Below are 23144 nucleotides of genomic sequence, written 5' to 3' on the forward strand. Positions count from 1 at the left end.
GAGAAAAGAAAAAGCAGTAATAATAAGTAATTAATTATTTTCAGCTGCTTAGTGAAAGAGAATTAGTAAACACATAACAAATTTTAATTTCAAGTCATATATCATTGAGTAAAAAATTGTTGCTGGAACGAGCTAGAACTCTTTAAATTTACACTTCACTACCAATTTAAGAAGCTTATTAATAATTATTAGCAACATATTGATTATATATGATACAATGCATGATAAAACAAATACAGTGGGTGATTGGTTAATGAACATAATCCGTTCCAAGACTTTGTTCGCTATCTGAATTGTTCGTTAACCAATTATCAATTTACCATAGGCTTGTATGGGAATTTGATTAATTCATTCTGGAGACCCCAAAAAATAAAAATATATACTTTCTTACTACATTCATTTATATGTAATAATAAAAATACATATATATGCAGTCTTGCATTTTTATTAGTTATGTTTTTTTTCTTTGTGGGGATTAAAGAATCTGTCTAATGTTGATTGCTTTTCTCTCTTCAGGATTTTCAGAAGTAATTAATAGCATTGTAATTGTAGAGATCCCCAAGCCTATTAAACAACCTGGTTTGTATGCCATTATAAGACCGTTGATCTGACATCCCCCACTTCTTCAAAACATCTTTAATTAATAGCAGATATCGGTATTAATCTTCCTTTCTCATAATAAAACATATCTTGCTGAGTTCTTCATACAAGAATTCTTCATTCAAGAGTTCTTGGCATTCTTCTGTTGTCAGATCCATTTCTGGTTCCATTATGAGCTCTTCAATATTCTTTATTTCTCTGATGTGATTTTTGTTACTCCTTTAGCTGCTTGAGTCTTCTTGATTATACTGTATCTTTCTTAGATAAGATTGAACTGTGCCCTACTGTAAATTTGTTCAAGCCATACCGCCCAGCAACATCAGACACCTGCTCACTCTCTACCTTTGGTATTTTACCTTTCGAAAATAAAATTTGACGCAAAACTTAACTAGTGCCCGCCCGACAGTCTCACAAATACTATAAAAGAATCGTTTCTGTCACAAAAATAAAAGGCTGGAATTACAAGGGAGAGTTTCAAAGTTCAGAGGAATACTATCTGATCAGTATATTCTGGGTTGAGTATCGATGTCGACGTCTCCAGCGCTCTGAAAAATTTTGAATTGAATTGTTGCCTGAAGACAAGGGAAAATCAATTGGTATTTGCTATTTTCATTGCTTCTTTTTATGTTTGTTCAGTGAAGTGTTCGTTTTCCGATCATAAAAATCTTTCATGAAAGTGTTCATTATCTGATTTGTTCGTTAACCAATCTGTTTGTTAACCGATCACCTACTGTATAATTAAATTACTAAAGTAAAATTTGATTACAGTCGACCCCCCTATAACACGGTAGGTATGTTCTGGTTTTTATGAATCTATTTTCTACGAGTCCAGCCAATCACAGCCCAGCACGTATGCAGTTTAGGGACTACGGTTGTTTGAAAGGTTTCTTCCATAAAATTAATCAATTCTAGACTAATTCGACTCAACATTTCCAAAATACGTATAATTTTTTGGGAATAATCCATATAAACTATGCTATAAACAAAAAATTGTAGGATTACTTACCAAGCATGCACCATTCGACTACGCTATTGCTTAGCTTGTTTTTGTCGTGGAGCTTGTCATCGAATGGCGCTTGCGTGCTTCCTGATAAATTATTTTTTTGCGAAAAATTTGCTGAACTTTGGAGACATCATTAATATAAATATAATTTTTATGGATGATAAATAATAAATGGTTTTTATTAGGTCCGCTGCTTGTTTAAACTCAATGGTTTGTGCAATATCCACTATTGGTCTAGATTCGACCAATCCTGTTGCGACATGAGTCCGCGATGACGTTCTACCGAATTATAGGAGTTTTTTTTTTTAGCATGTTTGTACGAATACTGTCACAATTTTTTCACTGTGATATAGGAATACAAACTATAGGAACCCATGTTATAGGGGGGTCGACTGTACTATGTAGTCTTGCATTTTAGTTGTCTTAAAACTAATACAAATAATGAAGCTATACAAAGACTTTATCATTCCATCAGTTTTATCACCTCAGCTAGTAAAACTGTGGCCTAAGATGATGGTAAAAGACAAAATTTATTTTTATTGTTTATTAAAATCAGTATTGTAGGCTTCTGTGTTCAAAAAATTTCTTAATTCAGAAACTAAATAAGTAGAAATATAAAATTTAGCTTCAACATTTAGTATTGTGCTCATGTAATTAGCATAATTTATCAGATATGATTATGCCTGTAAAGATTTCTTATGTTGAAGTGTTTTGACCAAAATAAAAAACAATAAATATAAAATATACTGTATTTGACTTATATACTGTATTATTATTCTATTTTACAATTTTGTGAGAATCTGAATATAAGATTAATTTATTTTTCTAAAATCTAAAACTTGATGTAATATTTCGTCATTAAATTGTGCAATTTTCCATCTTTTGAGAGAAATTTGGGGAGAACAAGGAAGTAAAGCTTCCTTTCCCAATTGTTTACTTCCTAAGAAAATTACTATTGCATCCAATGACTAAACTCCTAACTAACTTGACTCATTATCAGATGACCACAATCTGAACTCGTCATTGGAGAAAATTTCTAAATTTAAGGGTTTTATGTGCCTGATTTGAGATGAATTCGGCTGTTCCAGCCAGTTCTCCAGAACTTTTGTTTGTGCCTAGTCTCCGACCTCCGCCTCTCATACTAATCATCAAAGAAAGCAAGTGTGAGGTCCCGGAAGGAAGTCAACATGGAGGTCCGAATATAGACTATCAATCGAGAAATAAATAAAATCTCCTTTCCAACTCAAAAGGGAGAAATTAAAGATCTCGATTAAACAATGGAAATTTTTTTATTTAAACAATGGAAAATACTAAAGTTGAGGAAAACAAAGCTGGAGAGGAGTCATATTTAGTCACAAAACTGACCTCTCCCACACCCTCCAATTGGTTTCAAATTGTCACCAGGTGACAAGTCAGGACCAATGAAAATGCAGCTTTATGGGAAAAATTTATAAAACTGCACGTTTCAAGATCGGAAAGTTGTTGGTTAATAGTGCTTCCCTCCTGGATTTTGGTGCTCTTGTCCTTCAACAACGAAGGCTTGTTCGACACCCTACGATTTGTTTTCGCAATCCTGTCCCATCACGATTCGCCCAGATACACCTGGTCATTGGAGGTCATCTCGGCAAGTTGTGCTGTGCACCCTGGGGCTGCTGCTCTCCACATCATCTTCACCGGAAGAAACAAAACGATTGCCAGAACATTTGGACTTTTTCTGAACTGACTTGTTTCCCACCATTGGATAGGCATTACACCTCATTATATGAATAATTGTAAGGAAATTTATATATCTATTAAACAGTTTCAAATGCTAAACCTGTCTTGGTGAGTCTTTCCACACCCACATGACTTTTTTGACCGCTCGACTGTCGGGACACCTTTCCACTCAATCGGCAGACCTCACACAAGATTAATGATTATATTCAGAGGTATTATGTCAAACTTTATGTAAACTCTCTCTCTCACAAAGATTAGAGAATTTAGGAGTCATTTATCTTTTAGTTATTATAAACTCTTGTATTTTATTCTTATTAAATTTTGTTGTTTATTAAAATGGTCTTGATGTCAGTTCAATTGAAATTGGATGCCTATTGACTGATTTACAATCTCCCCATTCACAAGAAATCAAACCCTCTTTTTTGAATGAATGAATTTTAATATTGCAAGTTAGGACACAAGTTTAAATATCCTAACTGGTGTCACGTCCTGACGTCAACAGGGATCTCGCGATCCCATGACAAATTTAACTTATAGCCATTCGGTGACAAAGTGAGCAGTTCTTGCTGAATTTCTATTTGCTCCAACCATTTGCTGAATTGTTGCTGATTAAGTGTCAATAGATTATTCTTATTGATCCCGGTTTCTCACAATTTAATNTCACGAAGATTAGAGAATTTAGGAGTCGTTTATCTTTTAGTTATTATAAACTCTTATATTTTATCCTTATTAAATTTTGTTGTTTGTTTATTAAAATGGTCTTGATGTCAGTTCAATTGAAATCGGATGCCTATTGACTGATTTACAATCTCCCCATTCACAAGAAATCAAGCCCTCCTTTTTGAATGAATGAATTTTAATATTGCAAGTTAGGACACAAGTTTAAATATCCTAACTGGTGTCAGGTCCTGACGTCAGCAGGGATCTTGCAATCCCATGACAAATTCTAACTTATAGCCATTTGGTGACAAAGTGAGCAGTTCTTACTGAATTGTTGCCGATTAAGTGTCAATATCCTTATTGATCCCGGTTTCTCACAATTTAACTATGTGTATACAGTAAACATATATTTAATTTACAATATTTTAAATACATTAAATTTTATATTATTGATTATAACTTAACTATTGAAGGAATTTTTTCTATTAAACTAATTATATTAATTAAATACTATAAACAGAATTTTCTGATGTAATAAAAGGAAGATTTTTTACCAGTAAAAATTATGATAAAGAAATTAGTGCGACTGTTTGAAAATGACTATTAAGTAGCAAGTTATAATAATAACTTTTGCATATATGAATTATATTTGCATATTTACCTGTATAATTATGTTTTGCTGTTTGCTTAATTGGCATTTTGATAACTGTTAAATAAAAATAAAATGAGAAGTTGAGAAAATTACAAGATTCTAAATAAATATATGGAAATTGTTATTTATTTTACATATAATAAATTATTATCACTAACTATTGAATATGTATATTTATCTCCAGACCCACCTTGTACTGCTTTATTAAGTTGCAGAGGTGGAGATGTATTAACTTCACAAATATAACGACCTGAATCTGACAGCTTAGCAGGATTTATCCTCAATATCCATGTATCATGCCCTATTAGTTAAAAACAAATAAGAAAATGTTTTCAAAGTTTATTTACTGATTTAAAACTAATAAAAGTAAAATAGAATACCTACCTTCTTCATGTAAAATAGATATTCTAGGATCTCTGGAAACCCTAATATTACCAGCTGTAAGAGTTTCAATTTTTTCACTTTCTCTAGATTCAGTCTTCCATAATACCTGAAATAAATATTTTTTTACATATATGTATNTTTCAAATGGTAAACCTGTCTCGGTGAGTCTTTCCACACCCACATGACTTTTTTGACCGCTCGACTGTCGGGACACCTTTCCACTCGATCGGCAGACCTCACACAAGATTAATGATTATATTCAGAGGTATTATGTCAAACTTTATGTAAACTCTCTCTCTCACAAAGATTAGAGAATTTAGGAGTCATTTATCTTTTAGTTATTATAAACTCTTGTATTTTATTCTTATTAAATTTTGTTGTTTATTAAAATGGTCTTGATGTCAGTTCAATTGAAATTGGATGCCTATTGACTGATTTACAATCTCCCCATTCACAAGAAATCAAACCCTCTTTTTTGAATGAATGAATTTTAATATTGCAAGTTAGGACACAAGTTTAAATATCCTAACTGGTGTCACGTCCTGACGTCAACAGGGATCTCGCGATCCCATGACAAATTTAACTTATAGCCATTCGGTGACAAAGTGAGCAGTTCTTGCTGAATTTCTATTTGCTCCAACCATTTGCTGAATTGTTGCTGATTAAGTGTCAATAGATTATTCTTATTGATCCCGGTTTCTCACAATTTAATTATGTGTATACAGTAAACATATATTTAATTTACAATATTTTAAATACATTAAATTTTATATTATTGATTATAACTTAACTATTGAAGGAATTTTTTCTATTAAACTAATTATATTAATTAAATACTATAAACAGAATTTTCTGATGTAATAAAAGGAAGATTTTTTACCAGTAAAAATTATGATAAAGAAATTAGTGCGACTGTTTGAAAATGACTATTAAGTAGCAAGTTATAATAATAACTTTTGCATATATGAATTATATTTGCATATTTACCTGTATAATTATGTTTTGCTGTTTGCTTAATTGGCATTTTGATAACTGTTAAATAAAAATAAAATGAGAAGTTGAGAAAATTACAAGATTCTAAATAAATATATGGAAATTGTTATTTATTTTACATATAATAAATTATTATCACTAACTATTGAATATGTATATTTATCTCCAGACCCACCTTGTACTGCTTTATTAAGTTGCAGAGGTGGAGATGTATTAACTTCACAAATATAACGGCCTGAATCTGACAGCTTAGCAGGATTTATCCTCAATATCCATGTATCATGCCCTATTAGTTAAAAACAAATAAGAAAATGTTTTCAAAGTTTATTTACTGATTTAAAACTAATAAAAGTAAAATAGAATACCTACCTTCTTCATGTAAAATAGATATTCTAGGATCTCTGGAAACCCTAATATTACCAGCTGTAAGAGTTTCAATTTTTTCACTTTCTCTAGATTCAGTCTTCCATAATACCTGAAATAAATATTTTTTTACATATATGTATCTTTACATATATTTAAATTTTTTACATATTATTATTTTCAAATTAATATTCTTATATTATCTTGAAATGAATGAATGTATAAAAATCATTCTTAAGATTATTAGGTAATATAATCTTAAGAATGATTAATAATAACATATTTATGATTTATTTATGATATAATATATTCCAGTCTTACAGTGTTTGAACTATATAAAAAACATATAATAACAAGTTATTTAAATACAAAACTAATAAAAAAAAACATGCAGTTATCAAATCAAAAGATATAAATACAAAAAAAAGGCATTAATTATTGTTTACATCTAGGATGTAATTAATCCAAGTTTTAATAACACAATATTTGATTAGCGAGATCACATTTAATCTGAGCTAACACTCAGTTAATGTGAGCTAGCAACACATGCACAGTTGAGGTTACCACTAATATTTCAGATACTGCTACTTTACTGGTCTATGTTGAGAAACAGATTGAAAAACACTGCTATAGATGGTCATGCTATTGCTAAAGATTGTTATGATCATGGCATGAACATGGTCACATCAACTTTAAAATAAGACAAGATGTCAGAATTCCTGAATTTATAATAAGGACTATTATAAAACACACAGGGGAAATATAAGAAAAAGATAGCATTGCATCAGCTTTTTGTAGTTTGCCAACATCTACAAGGGATAGAAGTGTTACAAAGATAGAAATGGAACATTTTTTAACTGTATGAAATGAAGATTGCAATAAAAAATGTATTTTCCAACAAAGCAGACATTCAGACAAAAGCTTTAAATTTATTTAAGACTTAACTATTCAAAACTGGGAATATGTTGATAAACACTGCACAAATGTCTTCCAACTGTAACACTGTGTTGAGTAATAACTGTCCACAAAAACCTTTAGTGGATATTTGTAACGAACACAACACTGAGTTCGTTTTTTGTGGACAAGTTATTAAAGGTTTTTTGTGGACAGTTATTAAACACTGCACATATAGCAAGAAGAAATTACAAGAAGACAAATGGTTTCAATCATGTTTAATGGGCATTGTCAGACTAACTCCTAATATTTGGCTGGTGAAACCATATATAAAGCTTGATGATGCCCATTAATATTCTTTGCATAATATTATATTTACTTGAAATAGATCATAAAAGTTTTATTTGAAATGAAAATGATTAATATATTTTGTAAAATTAAAACAAAAGATTAAAAAATGGTAATATTTAAAAGTTAGTAATTATCTGAATTTATAAATAATGAAACAGATAATTTAATGTAATCATTCTCTATTTTATATATTAAAACTTTTTAATTTAAAATATATTTAAGTACTTATGTCTATAAAAAAATGAAAAGAAATCTAAATGCATATTTACTATATTTACAATACAACTCATTAGAGATTAGCTAAAATTATATATTAATAAGTATTGACATGTTTTATAAATATACCAGTGGTGTTAATAAGAAAATACAGTATTAAAACCTGTAAGATTTAAAAATATATATATATAATAAAGTATATATCTAAGAATTATTATTCAATATGAATTTGCTGCTTATGTAAATTATATATCACTTAAAATAAAAATTGAAAAACACATTCTTACTGTGTAATTATCTATATGTCGCACTACACATTCAACAAGTAATTCTCCTCCAGCATAAAATGTATTTACACCCAAAGGTGTATCTTCCATATTTGGCATAGCTATTAAAACAGAAAAATAAATGAATTTTACATACAGTATATGTGAACAGCATTTAAAATTTTTAAGTATTTCTAATATATGTACTACACAGTTTTATTACAATTTTGTTCTTAAATGCTTTAAGCATATATTAATACAACTATATGCTATAATAATATATAAAATGTAACTCTATAATGCAAATGTAAAGTTAAATTATATAAAGTTATTACCATTATTGTATAGTATTTCTTACATATTTTTCTGTTTTGCATTCACAAAAAGTTTTAATTAATTTGATAATCTTTAAATTGTCAAATTTTTGAATAAAATAAATAAATAAATTTTCAATAATTTGTTATTTTTACTAAGAATGTATTCTCATTTTTAACATGAATCTTAAGATAATAATAAAACAGTATAAAAATTTCATATTTAATCTTTAAATTTTAAAAAAGCAATTGCAAAATTAAATTTTGAAGGAAAGCATTGTCATGAATATTACAAATGATCTTATTTTTTAAAAATTTTATATCCAATTAATAAGCATTACAACCTCATAAAATAGAATTCCAAAAACTAATCAATAAAGTCATTTTAAAGTGTTTTTCTGGAAAGGTATATACAGTACATTCAGCAAATACAATATTGAAAATTCTGGAAAACATAACATCAGTTTCTTTGTTCTTTTGAAAATATAAAACCATTCCAGTAAAATTTATATGTCTATTAGCCTATAAAAGCATTGTTCATCTCTAACATCACATGTCAAGTGTGAAGGCTGTTGCAGTACAGTACTCAACTCACTGTCAAAATGAAAAAAAATCTATGCCAATTTAGAAATATCCACCTTTTATATACTGTATGTCAAACAATTCTTTCAACAGTTTAAAATTATCAAGATACAGACAAAATATATTAAATTTGGTCAATTTTTAAAATGAAAAGACTTGATTCCATTTACTGTTTATATAAAACTGGAATAAAATGAGATAGCCTTTAACATGGGTTTCATGAGATAGCTCTTAATACAAGGCTTTAGCCTATACAGTCGCCTTGTAATTCATGATTGTTACAGATTCATTGTAATTTCTAGTATTAGATGAGTAGTGATAAAAATAAACTAGTTTTGTGACTTTGATTACACACAATAAGACCAACAACATAGGAAAATTACAACACAGTTCCTTTTTTTGTTTCTGTTTGTCCTATTTTTGATTATATCAGGACCTCCAAACGGATGTCACGAAGAAAGAAAAGTTACACGCCTCTAGTACAAAATTCCTTTTACTTTTGATTAATAATTATGCAAAGAATCAAGTCAATGGAAATAAAAGAGTGTAATAATATAATTATCATTGACTGTGTAATACTATCATTGAGAACAGTGTTAAATGGTAATTAGATAAATCATCGAACTCTGGATATAATTTTATCCGATTGATAATTATACATTGCAGTTAGAGAATAACTTAGCATTTAAAAGATTATATATTTTTTTAAAAATTATTCATCAATTGCACCGAAGTTATGCAATTTGCTTATAAGTTCAAGAGCCCAACCGGGAGCAAAAACTAAAAAAGAAAATAGCGCGTTTCGTCGAATGTCGTTATGTACCGACTTTAAAAAGTTACCGATGTATAATTTAGGTATTCGCCTTCTAAGCTGCTTCATCATAGATGTAAATTTGCTAGGGTGATGTAGCGTGTAGGTCGTTAGGTTAAGAGTGATGACCTAAAGGTCGTTAACACATGTAGGCAACTGACCGGTTTAAAAAACAGGGATTCCAATATACGAATTCTGACCACGTCTTAGTTCATTGGCATCTGAAAGAAAGTCTCTCTCTCTTTTTTTTTCGTTTCTCGTTATTTTATAAATTACGTAAATTAATTAACACACCTTTCAAAGTTACAACCTCACAAAGATTCTCTTCTATATACAAACGATAAAATTTTAAACTATAGAATAGCCTGGATTGCTTAAACTATAATTAAATTACAAAAGCAGTGCATCCTTCCTAATGATTTCATTAATAGAGAGGACATGCTAATTTTTTAATCCCTCCATTTAATTAATAATTAAACCAAGAAGACTGTAAAAAGAATCTTTAAGATATATTTTATGTTTTATGTTAGTTAAAAATTTATAAAATTAATTAAAAAATGTATATTTATATTAAATAATTACTACCTTACCTTCAACTACAACTAAGGTGAAACACATTATATACAACTGCTTCGCCAGTCTTTTCATTTTCATTTTTATCATCTCATGCATTAACCCAAAGACAATTTTTACTTGTTATATCTGTAAAAAAAAAAGATTATAAAAAATATAAACGTTAAAAAATTCAAAAAAATACATAAAAAACTTTTACAAAAAAATACAAAGCGCATCGCAAACATCCTTTTACTCACCAATAATAAACAGCACGCACGAAAGCCAAAAACAAATTACATAATCAGCAAAAATATTCCTTATGTTAGCCTACTAAACCAATGATACGATAAAGGTATACAGTACATATATATATATATTTGTATACAGTAGTTACATATATGTCTCTAACGGAGAATGTTTAATATTCATTCCGATCTACGGACGTAAGAGGATGAAGATAGAAAACTAGAACATAGTTTCATTCATTTTATCTGAGGGACGGTACAATTTTAGATAAGTAGGTCTATTTTATAATCCACGTTTTTCATTCCAGGATAGAGATGATACCAAATCGTTGTGAGAAGAGAAAGTAAGTTTCGAATTTGATGTTAATGTCGTGTTATTGTATAATGCTAATAGTTATTAGAGCATGAAGTGGTTATATAGGCAATCGGATGTGAAAGTTCTTAACGCTTCGTCGATCGAGTTGAAAAAAATGCCATTCACTTATCGTGAGAGTTTGTTGTAGTATTTATTTATTGAGTTTTCCAATTTTTGTATATAACAAGAGTTAAATAATTATAGGTTATATAAAATTTCCTAGTGTCTTTATATATATATAATATATTGAAAAATGTATGAATATTTCGTAAGAATATTAAGATAATGAATTTCTTGTTTCGTTATAAATATTTTTTGAATATGATCCAAAAATATTGAATTCCTAGCAATATACAGTACTATGATATTTAACCTGTTACATCACTTTCTACCTTGACCTTGATGCTACTTAATTATAAATTATTAAATCTTTTCAAATTTCTGATTGCAAAGACTGATAGCAAATAAGTTTAAATAGTCAAATAAAAAAATTTTTTGACGTCTTTTAAAGCTATTTTCCTCGTAAATGATTGATTTACATATATTTTTATACCAAGTTGTAACGTGAAAACATTTTTCGTTGATACAAGTCGACCCCCCTATAACACTGTTGATAATTCCGTTTTATATGAATTCCATGTTGTACGAGTCACTTAGATTTTACAAATACGTGAGCCGTTCACAGCCCGGCACACGTATGAGTAAAATCTAAGTGACTCGTACAACATGGAATTCATATAAAACGGAATTATCAACAGTGTTATAGGGGGGTCGACTTTGTACTAAATTTCTATCAGGCGAAGGGGAAAAATTTAAAAAAATAATAATAATAATAAGGGTCGTTCCAACAAACTGAATATATTTACCATCTATGAATATATATAGAACCTAAAACTAAATAAATCTCATTAAAATACAGAGTAGATGAGATTTCATATTTAGTTTTTAATACTTACTACTTCTGCGAATCTTTTCTTATGTTTAACTACAAACGTGACATTGTGTAGGTAAGATGCCAAGGGCAAACACGATGCAACCACACCACAAGGAGAACTTGTGCTCTGACGTCATCAATGTTGATAATTTAAGTTTTGTCAGTTATTTTTTTTTTTGTTTTTTGTAATCCAATAATGTGTAAATACCACCAAATTTCCCAATGCAAACTACATTACTATACGTGATTTTGTAAACTGTTAAATATTTCTTTCTTCGTGGTAAAATTTCGTGCTTTTAAAACACTAACCTTTTATTACAGATTCTTATCTCATTTGTGGGAAAGTCTTGTTTTGTACTGATAAAAATATATATGGTGCCATCAGTAGTGTGTGAACCAAATTCGGTATGCCATTACATTAAGCTTTTATATTTTTTTAGCTTTATGAAATGTTAAAAATATTTTCAGATCATCTTTTATATAATATTTTTGATTTTGTTTAATATTTTTTATATATTTTGTTAAGCAATTAAAAATTACAATAATTATAGAAAATTGCTTCAGTTTTATGTTCAACTCTACGGGAAAAAGTAGCCTATTTACAGATGTTCTAGAGAGATTTGAATCGGGATCACCCAAATCTGTTTCTGAATGAAATTTTTCGCCCACAACAATATTTTTTTTTGTCAAACTTTTTAATCTGAGAAACAATTTTAGGCCGTGAATCCGCCTATTATTGTTACAAAGGGTGGAGAATTTAACAGTTTTGCAATATTAGAAAGGACAATAAGGAATGTTTCTAGTTGGATGCGTTTAAGGAAAAATTATTAAGAACATAAGTAATTAAATCGTTTCTTATGAAATTTAATATTGTCAATTCATTATATTAACTTTTTGATGATTTTTATATAGCCTATAAATAACCGGAAAATACCATTTTCTATTCATACACACACACAAAAAAAAAAAAATAATATAACAATTACTTAAGTTAATGATTAATCTTTACATCAGTTAAATATTTATTTTTATATGAAATATTCAGTCTGGCAAAATCTTAACCTGTTGCTCTGGTGCGAGGGAAACCAGTTCAACAACTCCTGTTATATATTTTTTTCCAATTTAATTAGACTTATATGCTATGATAGTTATTTTCGTGTAGACGACCCTTAAAGATATATACCAACATCGATCTTGAAAAGCTTTATTTCTACAAACACTGTCTATTTCTCGCAGTTCAAGTTTAGAAAATAAATAAATTTTAATTACAGTTGATAATTGTAAAGAAAATTTTATTACACACGTTAAAGAATACAGTACCTGTTTTGAAAACCAGAACATGTTATTAAATAGACACGAATAGCGTAGGATGATCTCTAATATCTACATATATTTATATTTTAACTAAGTTTTTAGTAAAGAAAAATAATTAACTTCTGAATCACCTTGCTGAAAATTTCAAATTAAAGTTCATAATCAAGCTATGCACTACTATACAATAAGAATTTAGTTTGTTCTGATACAATATAGATTTTTGTCCTCATTCATTCTCACAATTAAGAATTTCTGATCGATAATTGATCATTTATAAGATTAAAAACGTTGTTTCTAGATCTAGGCTTTTCAAATTAAAAGTTCTTTTTTTTTTTTTAGATTGTAATCTTTAAATCATTATGATGATTTCTCTGTGATTGAAAGCTTAAATCAGACGTTTCATTATAAGTTAAGAGGAAGAAATATTTTAAAATAAACTTATAAATCAATAACAAACCTACAATTTTACTGAGCTTTATATTCAGAATGTCTTAAATCATATTCTTTATAACACAGTTTTATTAAATATATAAAATTACCAGTATATTTCTGCCTATTTCATTCGAAACGTAATAACTATCAGTTAAAACTTAGATGCAATAACTAGACTGGATCTTGGACTTCTGATTACTAAAACAACTGTTAACAATTCCAGTGAGTCTAAATAAGCATTTCAACGTAAGTCAGATAACGAGCATTTCTCAGACATTTGTTATCATCAGCATTTGGAATTCTAAGTATGATGATAATCATTTAAAGCATAGAATTACAATAACTATAACAGATCTATTAACCGCTTCTATTCTTCAAATAATCAGTTTATTAATAAACCAGGAATAAATTATTCTTATTCTATTATAAAATTTAATATTCTTTAATAAACTTATACAGTATAACAATTTTTTTTAATCTATACATAATCATGACAATACAAAAATTACAGGTACATCTTCAAAATTATAGAGAAAAGAATTTTTCAAGTCTAGACTCTTTCCAAATCTATGTAGGTCGTATCAAAGGTCAATCATCAGAATTGGCAGACTAATCCCAAGGAAGTGAGGCCCTTCTGACAACTAATACAAATCGAATACAGTATACTTTGCCAAGAAAATGTTAAACCAACTGAAACATTAAAAAAGTAATAAAAAAAAAAACGGATTTTTCCTGGATAAACTAAATTTGAAATTAAATTGAAGGATCAATGAAAACTCAATTCTGAGAAATTGATTCAGAAACAACTCTTAAAACATTTTAAAAATGTTATAATTCTCTGAATATCCTTGAAACTAATTTATAATATAAAACAAAACATGTGTTAAAATCATTTTATGATCATAATTCATTCGAATTATCACTTTCGTTGAATTTAAAAGTTTTAACTATATATTATAATATAATTAATAACTTATTAATTAAATAATATAAACAAATAATTAAATTGAAGGACATTAGAAAGCGGGACAAGGTTACATTTACATATTTCAAGGTGCCATCAAAGTTATAATTACATTCAAAACGTTTTTTTTTGTTTTTTTTATATAAAACATTTTCAGAAGGAAGAAAGAAAAAAAAAGTTTATTTATTTACTTATATAATTTCTGATGTAAAGAAAAATATATTAATTGTTTGCACATAAATAATAGGAATTTTAATGCACAACTGCACATCTTTATCGATAAATATTAACCTAAATTTATTGTTTTTCGTAAAATTTTTACCAGCAAGAATAATAATAATAATAATTTTTTTTTCTAGATTTTAAAAGTTTTATAATCGATAATTCTTCTTACTTTACGTAATAAAAAATAATAATAATTTTTACGTAATTTTTCATTTTTATTTGATTATTTTTTCATATGATTTCATCACATTCTTTCATATTCTTATTAAAAGTTATGATGTTATATTTAACTNAAAAATTATAAAATATTTTTATTATTATTTAATTTCTATATAGTTTAATATTCAATAATACATTATCTTTCACAAGAATTATTTTGCTGATATTTCAAAAATATATTTAATACTCAATATTTTATATTTTATACACATTATTAAATGAATTACTATTTAATTTTTCTTATTAACTGAACATAGAACAAGATAAGAGTATTATAATTTTCATTGTTTAAAAATTTTACGAGATTTTCCCCATAAAATTGAATAAAATATTCTAGGAAAAATGCTATCCAATAATTTATTTTTCATTGTCGATGAAATAAGTTTCCTTTTATTCAATAATATATTTGAATGTAAGCAACGACTGTAAAATCATTATATAAGAACGTAATTGCATTAAAGTATTGGCATCAATTGGTACTATTAATTGCATAAGCATCTTTTCTCCGATCCTTTTTCTTTAATGTAAAATAATAACGTTTCGAATGTAAATAATTCTCGCACAATTAATAACAGAAAAAAAAAAAACTAGTATTTCCGACCTTGAAAAGAATAAAATTGGATAGAATCCATTGGTAAAAGTCATCAGAAAATAGCATCGACCTTGTAATAAAATATGTTCTCATGACATCTCTCCTTCTATTAGTTCTCATACAAATATCAATATCTTAGTTATAATCGTGAGATAAATGGTAAGAATTTGATAGTACATATAAAGTCCGTGTGAGATTTTATGATAAAATTCTGATCCCGCTGAGTTAAATATTCATTATTATTCAGCTATTCTTACATTTCCTGTTAACCTACTAAATACATGCTAAATCAGAACACGCTCAACAATCTCAGAAAGTATGAGAAAGCTGATGATGAATACTGTATTTTCTACACATTTAACTGCAATTTACATGTGTTTGTGTGTGTATAAAAACTTTAATTCCGCGATTTTCTTTAAAATTTTGTCTTTCTGTTAATGTTAGTCTATCTTACCTGTAAACTTCGATACTTTTTATGAAATAAACACCAAATACGAAAAAAAAACATGTTTATTTTGAATATTAACATAAGAATGAGGTGTGCAAGTTAAATGTATAGCATTTAACTTAAAAAAAAAAACGAATAATTTTGCGTTATAAACGTTCATACTGATCAGTAAATTAAATCGATCACAGCTAGAATACATGGATAAAAATAAAATATCCCATCCGAATGATTATCTATCACTTAAGAGTTATTACACTTACCACACCCTCTGACTTGGTTTCGATCCAACCATTGATAACTATTTTAAAACAGAACGTTTTAACCTTATATAATTTTTTATACATTTATTACTTCTACATAAAATATTTATCACTTTTCTTTCAATAGCATTAAATGGCATAAAATTATATTTGTTACATCGTCTAGATTACTTAATAGTAAATACTGCATTTATTATAGTCACTCCTACAGTGCAGTTTTCTTATCTTTTAACAAATCTGAAATGTACACTTGCATTAAGTTGTTAAGGCTAATATTCAGGAAACTGGGTGTTAGGAAAGTTTAAAAATTTAGTACACCCTTAACAAAAACCCGGAAGGATCATCATACTTACCCAAAAACTTCCTGGCATGAATAGGAAATGCTAAATTTAAACTGTATTTATCGATTGATCACATACAAAATTTGAAATTCCCACTCACCTGTGAAAATTATCGAGAGTTGATGTTAGAAGCGACTGCATGCATACATCTAAGTTGCTTTCTCTTCTATTCACCTTTGGCCTTGGCATGTGACGTACCTGTCCGACAGCCTTGAAGACATCCCATCGCCCTTCTGCTAATTCTGTAAAACAGGTTTATGTCAAGTATTCACGTGACGCCTAGATAATCTCCTATCTTTCTTTATTTGTTTTACTTAAATAAACTAAAACAATAAAATTAACTAAAGAATTTTATCTCTTAGATATTTATATTTCAATTAACTTAAATAAATTACATACGCTATTTTTATCACGTAATTATTAGATTAAAATAATAAAAAAAATACCTATTCGCTTTATTAAACAATAGCAATATTATTGAACATTTTTCAAAATGAACCTTTAATAAATCAACTTTATTTATGAACGATTTAAAACTTGATATTCTTTTTCTAATTGGGAATTCCGTAATTTCTAAGAAAACAATTTTTAATTATTAAAATAACAATTTTCCTTATTTAATAAAATTATTTTTACTTATATATGACAACTTGTTTTTTTTTTTTAAATAACAATACTACATCGTAACTATATGATGACAGAAATAAAGAAAAGTAATATGAATAATTTATTATATTAATAAGAAAATAACAATTTTATAATTAATTTGGTGCCTATTTTTTATTATTATCCGTGTCTTTTTATATTCTTTACGGACATCTTTAAATATTCAAGATGAAAACGACAGTGAAAGTACAGGGTAATGTTACAATAAGGAAAATGTAAGTTTGTGAAAGTAATTTTGGGTAATGCAACGGTAACAGGTTGCTATTTAGGAATTGACACGGATTCACAGAACAAGAAGTCATGTTTTGATTCTCACCAGGAACATTATCTCTGTTGTTTAATCTACTTCCCGGAAATAGTTAATAAAGTTTAACCGAATTTTAATTAAAAATTAAAATTTAATTGCTAATAATAATAATAATAATTCGTAATATTTTGAGTAGCCTAATTAATATGCTGAAACTACAATTATTCATAGAAAAAAAGATGGTAAAATTGAGATTTAGCTTGTTATATTGATATGTTGAAACGTGAGTAAAAGTTAATATCTTACATGTTAAATATTTCAGTTATGTTGTAATCTATAATAAAACTTAAACTAGATCTAATATGAACTTCAACTATTTGTTTCCTTGGAGAGTAATGAAGTTGAATCTAACGATCGATAAAGGAGGACTGAGATGATATCATATTATGTAACATCATTTATCATCGTGTAATTTCAGTTCTGTTTGTTATATAAGTTATTAAAGAAAATTCTTGACCATACGGAATATAACTCGGTAAAAATTCGCTTTCTCTTCCGTATATATCACTCCAATTTGTAATAATTAATTGCGGATAAATTGGGATTGGTTGTAAAGTTAAGTAGAATTTCATGAATATAATTATGGAAAAAAACATCTTAAATACTTTTAATTACTGTTCTTACGATAAGAGACTGAAACAATCTTTCTATCTCCGCCTACGCTACACCTAAAATTTTTCTACGCCCGTAGCTAAATATCTGGACCCAGTCATCACATCCTAACTTTCTATTCAGTTTAGGTATCTAGATCAAAGAGCGTGTTCAACATCCCAAAACAATATGAGAGGCATGGCGAACTGGATATATCAGCCAGAAGGAGTTGCACTGTCACGATATGACTGTGTCAGCGTGTGAATTAGGACAGTTGAAATATACGCGAATGATAATCGTCTCTCATCGTGACATTAGCCTGGTTTCTTTTTTATTCTAAGAATATATATGGGATGTGAAACATACGAGAAGTGTTTGTAAATCTATAATTATAATACCATTTGTCTATTCTTCAAAAATTAATTCTAAAGATTCAGGAAGTAATCTTAACTGAAATTTTGATAGGTTAATTAAATAATTTTTTGAGAAAGTTCATAGAGGTTTCAATATTGTTTAACCTATTCAATATTAAAAACTTGTTGTTATTATTTTATCCTAATGATATGATATAGTTTATTGTTTATATTTTAAAAAGAATTTAAAGAATTAAACAAAAAAAAATTGGATTATTAATCATTTTTTTGAAATTTGTTTAGGTTCAATAATACGTTTCGGTCCATTTAAAAGGAATAATTTTATTAGATCATTCGTAATACCAAGTTTTGATTATGTACATGTGAAAAAGTCAAAAGATATTGGATTACAAACATTTCACGCAAATTAATTCTATGAAATTGTGTTAACAATAAACCCTTCATGGATATTTAAAAGAAAAATGCCTACAAATCACGTATTAATATTACTGACTACAATATGTAATTATTTTCTATTTATTATGTTATTACAGTTTTTATATTACATTAAATAAAGAACTAGATTTCAAACTTTACTATAAAAAAATATATAATGACTACAGTAGCCTATAAAACCATCAAATTCTACTTAGTAAAAGTTTTAAAAATGTAAAATGTATCATTTACATTTTCCAATTTATAAAAATATATTTAAATTAGGCAATATCTATTGATTTCATACTATTTTTATTCCCTTTTCTAGGCGAAAATCTTATTATGTATTAACAATTACAAGATCGCTAATTTAAGAGAGTCGTCATAGACATACCATTACAAATTATACATTAACAATTACATTCAGGAATTTTAAATAATTTAGAATAGATTAGAATATTTATTTCATGGTTTTAAATCCGTTTAAAATAAAAACGATACTGAGAATTGAACTTTTATCAAGTAATTATCTGTACAAAGCGGCAAGTGACTAGTTGCTGTATATTTAGGAAGTAACAATTACCCCCTTAGAGCACTATTAGCGGTGAGAAAATTTACTTTACTCGGTATGTGGCTCTGCTCTATTGTGCTTAAATAGCAGTAGCGAAAATACAATTTAGTTAACTCTGAACTCATTTACACTTTCGAAACTATAAAAAGAATACATTTCTTTCTTCTAAGAAATATATAAAATTATCGAAATTCTTTAAATTTGTTTAGAAATATATTATTAATAATATTGGTAAAGACATTCATAAATACTCGTTTCAATAAAATTATTTTCCCTGTTACATATGCTATTAACAAAGAGTTAGACCTAATAAATTAGTTATAACTTTACCAGGGCCATTGAAAGCTTGGTATGGTGGCCGGAGGCAAAGCGGGCCTCTTTTTTTTTTTTTAACGAATGGAATACGTAGAATGTTTCTTTATTAATAAATAACAGTCTTAAGGATTTTATTTTTTATTGGTAATAACATTAATTTAGAGGGAACCACTACGGGCTTTCCAGTTTTAACAAGGCACAGAGAAAAATCCCCAGCTCTCCCCTCTCCATGACCCTGAACTTTATATGATTTAGTTTAGCTAAAATTTTTCTATTACAATTTTAAACAAAATAAACATTTAAGTAGAAAGCTTAAAATATAATAAGAAAAATAGGCTAAACATGAGTTAAGAAATTATAATTTCTAACTCATTTTAATCAATTAGAAAGCCTGTATATCTCTGTAATATATAAAAACAAAAAAAAATTCATTATGCAACCCTTACATGATTCTTTAGTGCGTATTGAGAAATATTTCCTTAGGAATTTTGTGTCATAAGTTAATCGTTTTGTAATTAAATAAGTCGTTTTTCCTCTCTATATATTCAATGCATAAGCGTATACGATAAAATAGATATTCTTGTAAATTCTAAAATATAATATGTTTGCATACTTAAAATATAAATACAATACAATAGAATGATATCTTCTCAAGCTTTAGAATATAATATACTGGAATTCCCAAGTTGTATTGATAGAACAAACAACAATTTATAAGAAAATAAAAGTAATTATTAACTTGGAAACAATTTTTTAGGTAGACATTCAATTGTCTGCTCAACATCAAACTGATATAATACATTATGCATGTAGGCTTGTAACTTCGCAACGACGTTATCCTTGTTATTACGAGGAAAAATGAACTGCTTCTGTTTTTACGTTATACAGAATATATATATATATATATATATATATAGGCCTATATATAATATATATATGCTCGTGTTTATAGTTATATATAAAAATGAACGTAAACCTTATCATTTGTTTTAATCTAGTAATACTAAATAATCACTACATTTTTTAAGACGAGTATGTTATGTAAGTATGCCTTGCGTAGATGTTTTATAATTTAAATGCAACAATACATCTGATACAGTCAAATCTCTGAGCAATGGCCACTGACGGGAACTTAAAAAAGAAAATGGCCGTTGTTGAGAGGTTACTGTTATTATAGGTCTGACTATATTTATACAAAACATACGTATATAAACCAACAACATGTTGCTTAACTTTCCCGGCAACATTTAAAATTTTATTGGCGCCATCTGTTATCATATTTTATTTAAAAACTTTTTATATTNAGCCTATAAAACCATCAAATTCTACTTAGTAAAAGTTTTAAAAATGTAAAATGTATCATTTACATTTTCCAATTTATAAAAATATATTTAAATTAGGCAATATCTATTGATTTCATACTATTTTTATTCCCTTTTCTAGGCGAAAATCTTATTATGTATTAACAATTACAAGATCGCTAATTTAAGAGAGTCGTCATAGACATACCATTACAAATTATACATTAACAATTACATTCAGGAATTTTAAATAATTTAGAATAGATTAGAATATTTATTTCATGGTTTTAAATCCGTTTAAAATAAAAACGATACTGAGAATTGAACTTTTATCAAGTAATTATCTGTACAAAGCGGCAAGTGACTAGTTGCTGTATATTTAGGAAGTAACAATTACCCCCTTAGAGCACTATTAGCGGTGAGAAAATTTACTTTACTCGGTATGTGGCTCTGCTCTATTGTGCTTAAATAGCAGTAGCGAAAATACAATTTAGTTAACTCTGAACTCATTTACACTTTCGAAACTATAAAAAGAATACATTTCTTTCTTCTAAGAAATATATAAAATTATCGAAATTCTTTAAATTTGTTTAGGTTCAATAATACGGTTCGGTCCATTTAAAAGGAATAATTTTATTAGATCATTCGTAATACCAAGTTTTGATTATGTACATGTGAAAAAGTCAAAAGATATTGGATTACAAACATTTCACGCAAATTAATTCTATGAAATTGTGTTAACAATAAACCCTTCATGGATATTTAAAAGAAAAATGCCTACAAATCACGTATTAATATTACTGACTACAATATGTAATTATTTTCTATTTATTATGTTATTACAGTTTTTATATTACATTAAATAAAGAACTAGATTTCAAACTTTACTATAAAAAAATATATAATGACTACAGTAGCCTATAAAACCATCAAATTCTACTTAGTAAAAGTTTTAAAAATGTAAAATGTATCATTTACATTTTCCAATTTATAAAAATATATTTAAATTAGGCAATATCTATTGATTTCATACTATTTTTATTCCCTTTTCTAGGCGAAAATCTTATTATGTATTAACAATTACAAGATCGCTAATTTAAGAGAGTCGTCATAGACATACCATTACAAATTATACATTAACAATTACATTCAGGAATTTTAAATAATTTAGAATAGATTAGAATATTTATTTCATGGTTTTAAATCCGTTTAAAATAAAAACGATACTGAGAATTGAACTTTTATCAAGTAATTATCTGTACAAAGCGGCAAGTGACTAGTTGCTGTATATTTAGGAAGTAACAATTACCCCCTTAGAGCACTATTAGCGGTGAGAAAATTTACTTTACTCGGTATGTGGCTCTGCTCTATTGTGCTTAAATAGCAGTAGCGAAAATACAATTTAGTTAACTCTGAACTCATTTACACTTTCGAAACTATAAAAAGAATACATTTCTTTCTTCTAAGAAATATATAAAATTATCGAAATTCTTTAAATTTGTTTAGAAATATATTATTAATAATATTGGTAAAGACATTCATAAATACTCGTTTCAATAAAATTATTTTCCCTGTTACATATGCTATTAACAAAGAGTTAGACCTAATAAATTAGTTATAACTTTACCAGGGCCATTGAAAGCTTGGTATGGTGGCCGGAGGCAAAGCGGGCCTCTTTTTTTTTTTTTAACGAATGGAATACGTAGAATGTTTCTTTATTAATAAATAACAGTCTTAAGGATTTTATTTTTTATTGGTAATAACATTAATTTAGAGGGAACCACTACGGGCTTTCCAGTTTTAACAAGGCACAGAGAAAAATCCCCAGCTCTCCCCTCTCCATGACCCTGAACTTTATATGATTTAGTTTAGCTAAAATTTTTCTATTACAATTTTAAACAAAATAAACATTTAAG

At 27.5% G+C, this 23144-nt stretch overlaps 2 protein-coding genes across 2 annotated transcripts in view; both read right to left on the reverse strand.

The window, feature by feature from the left end:
* Positions 1-5115, reverse strand: part of LOC111634372 (Ig-like and fibronectin type-III domain-containing protein 2) — a 25471-nt gene extending 20356 nt beyond the window's left edge. The window contains exons 1-3 of the mRNA XM_023379138.1: positions 5016-5115; positions 4822-4932; positions 4641-4685 (exon numbers count right to left, since the gene is read on the reverse strand). Coding sequence (XP_023234906.1) covers positions 4641-4677 — 37 coding nt within the window. The 5' untranslated portion in view covers positions 4678-4685; positions 4822-4932; positions 5016-5115. The remainder of the gene's footprint in view (positions 1-4640; positions 4686-4821; positions 4933-5015) is intronic.
* LOC111634375 lies at positions 5105-16935 on the reverse strand. The gene is made up of 7 exons (XM_023379140.1): positions 16790-16935; positions 10396-10507; positions 8120-8220; positions 6378-6483; positions 6184-6294; positions 6003-6047; positions 5105-5121 (listed from the first exon to the last, which is right to left on the reverse strand). Exons 2-7 carry the CDS (start codon positions 10475-10477, stop codon positions 5105-5107), a joined length of 462 nt encoding a protein of 153 aa, XP_023234908.1. The 5' UTR covers positions 10478-10507; positions 16790-16935.
* Between the last annotated feature and the right edge of the window lie 6209 nt (positions 16936-23144).

The sequence above is a fragment of the Centruroides sculpturatus genome, unplaced genomic scaffold, assembly GCF_000671375.1.
Source record: "Centruroides sculpturatus isolate CEXI.00-Female unplaced genomic scaffold, Cexi_2.0 scaffold945, whole genome shotgun sequence".
In the NCBI taxonomy this organism is placed as follows: Eukaryota; Metazoa; Arthropoda; class Arachnida; order Scorpiones; family Buthidae; genus Centruroides; species Centruroides sculpturatus.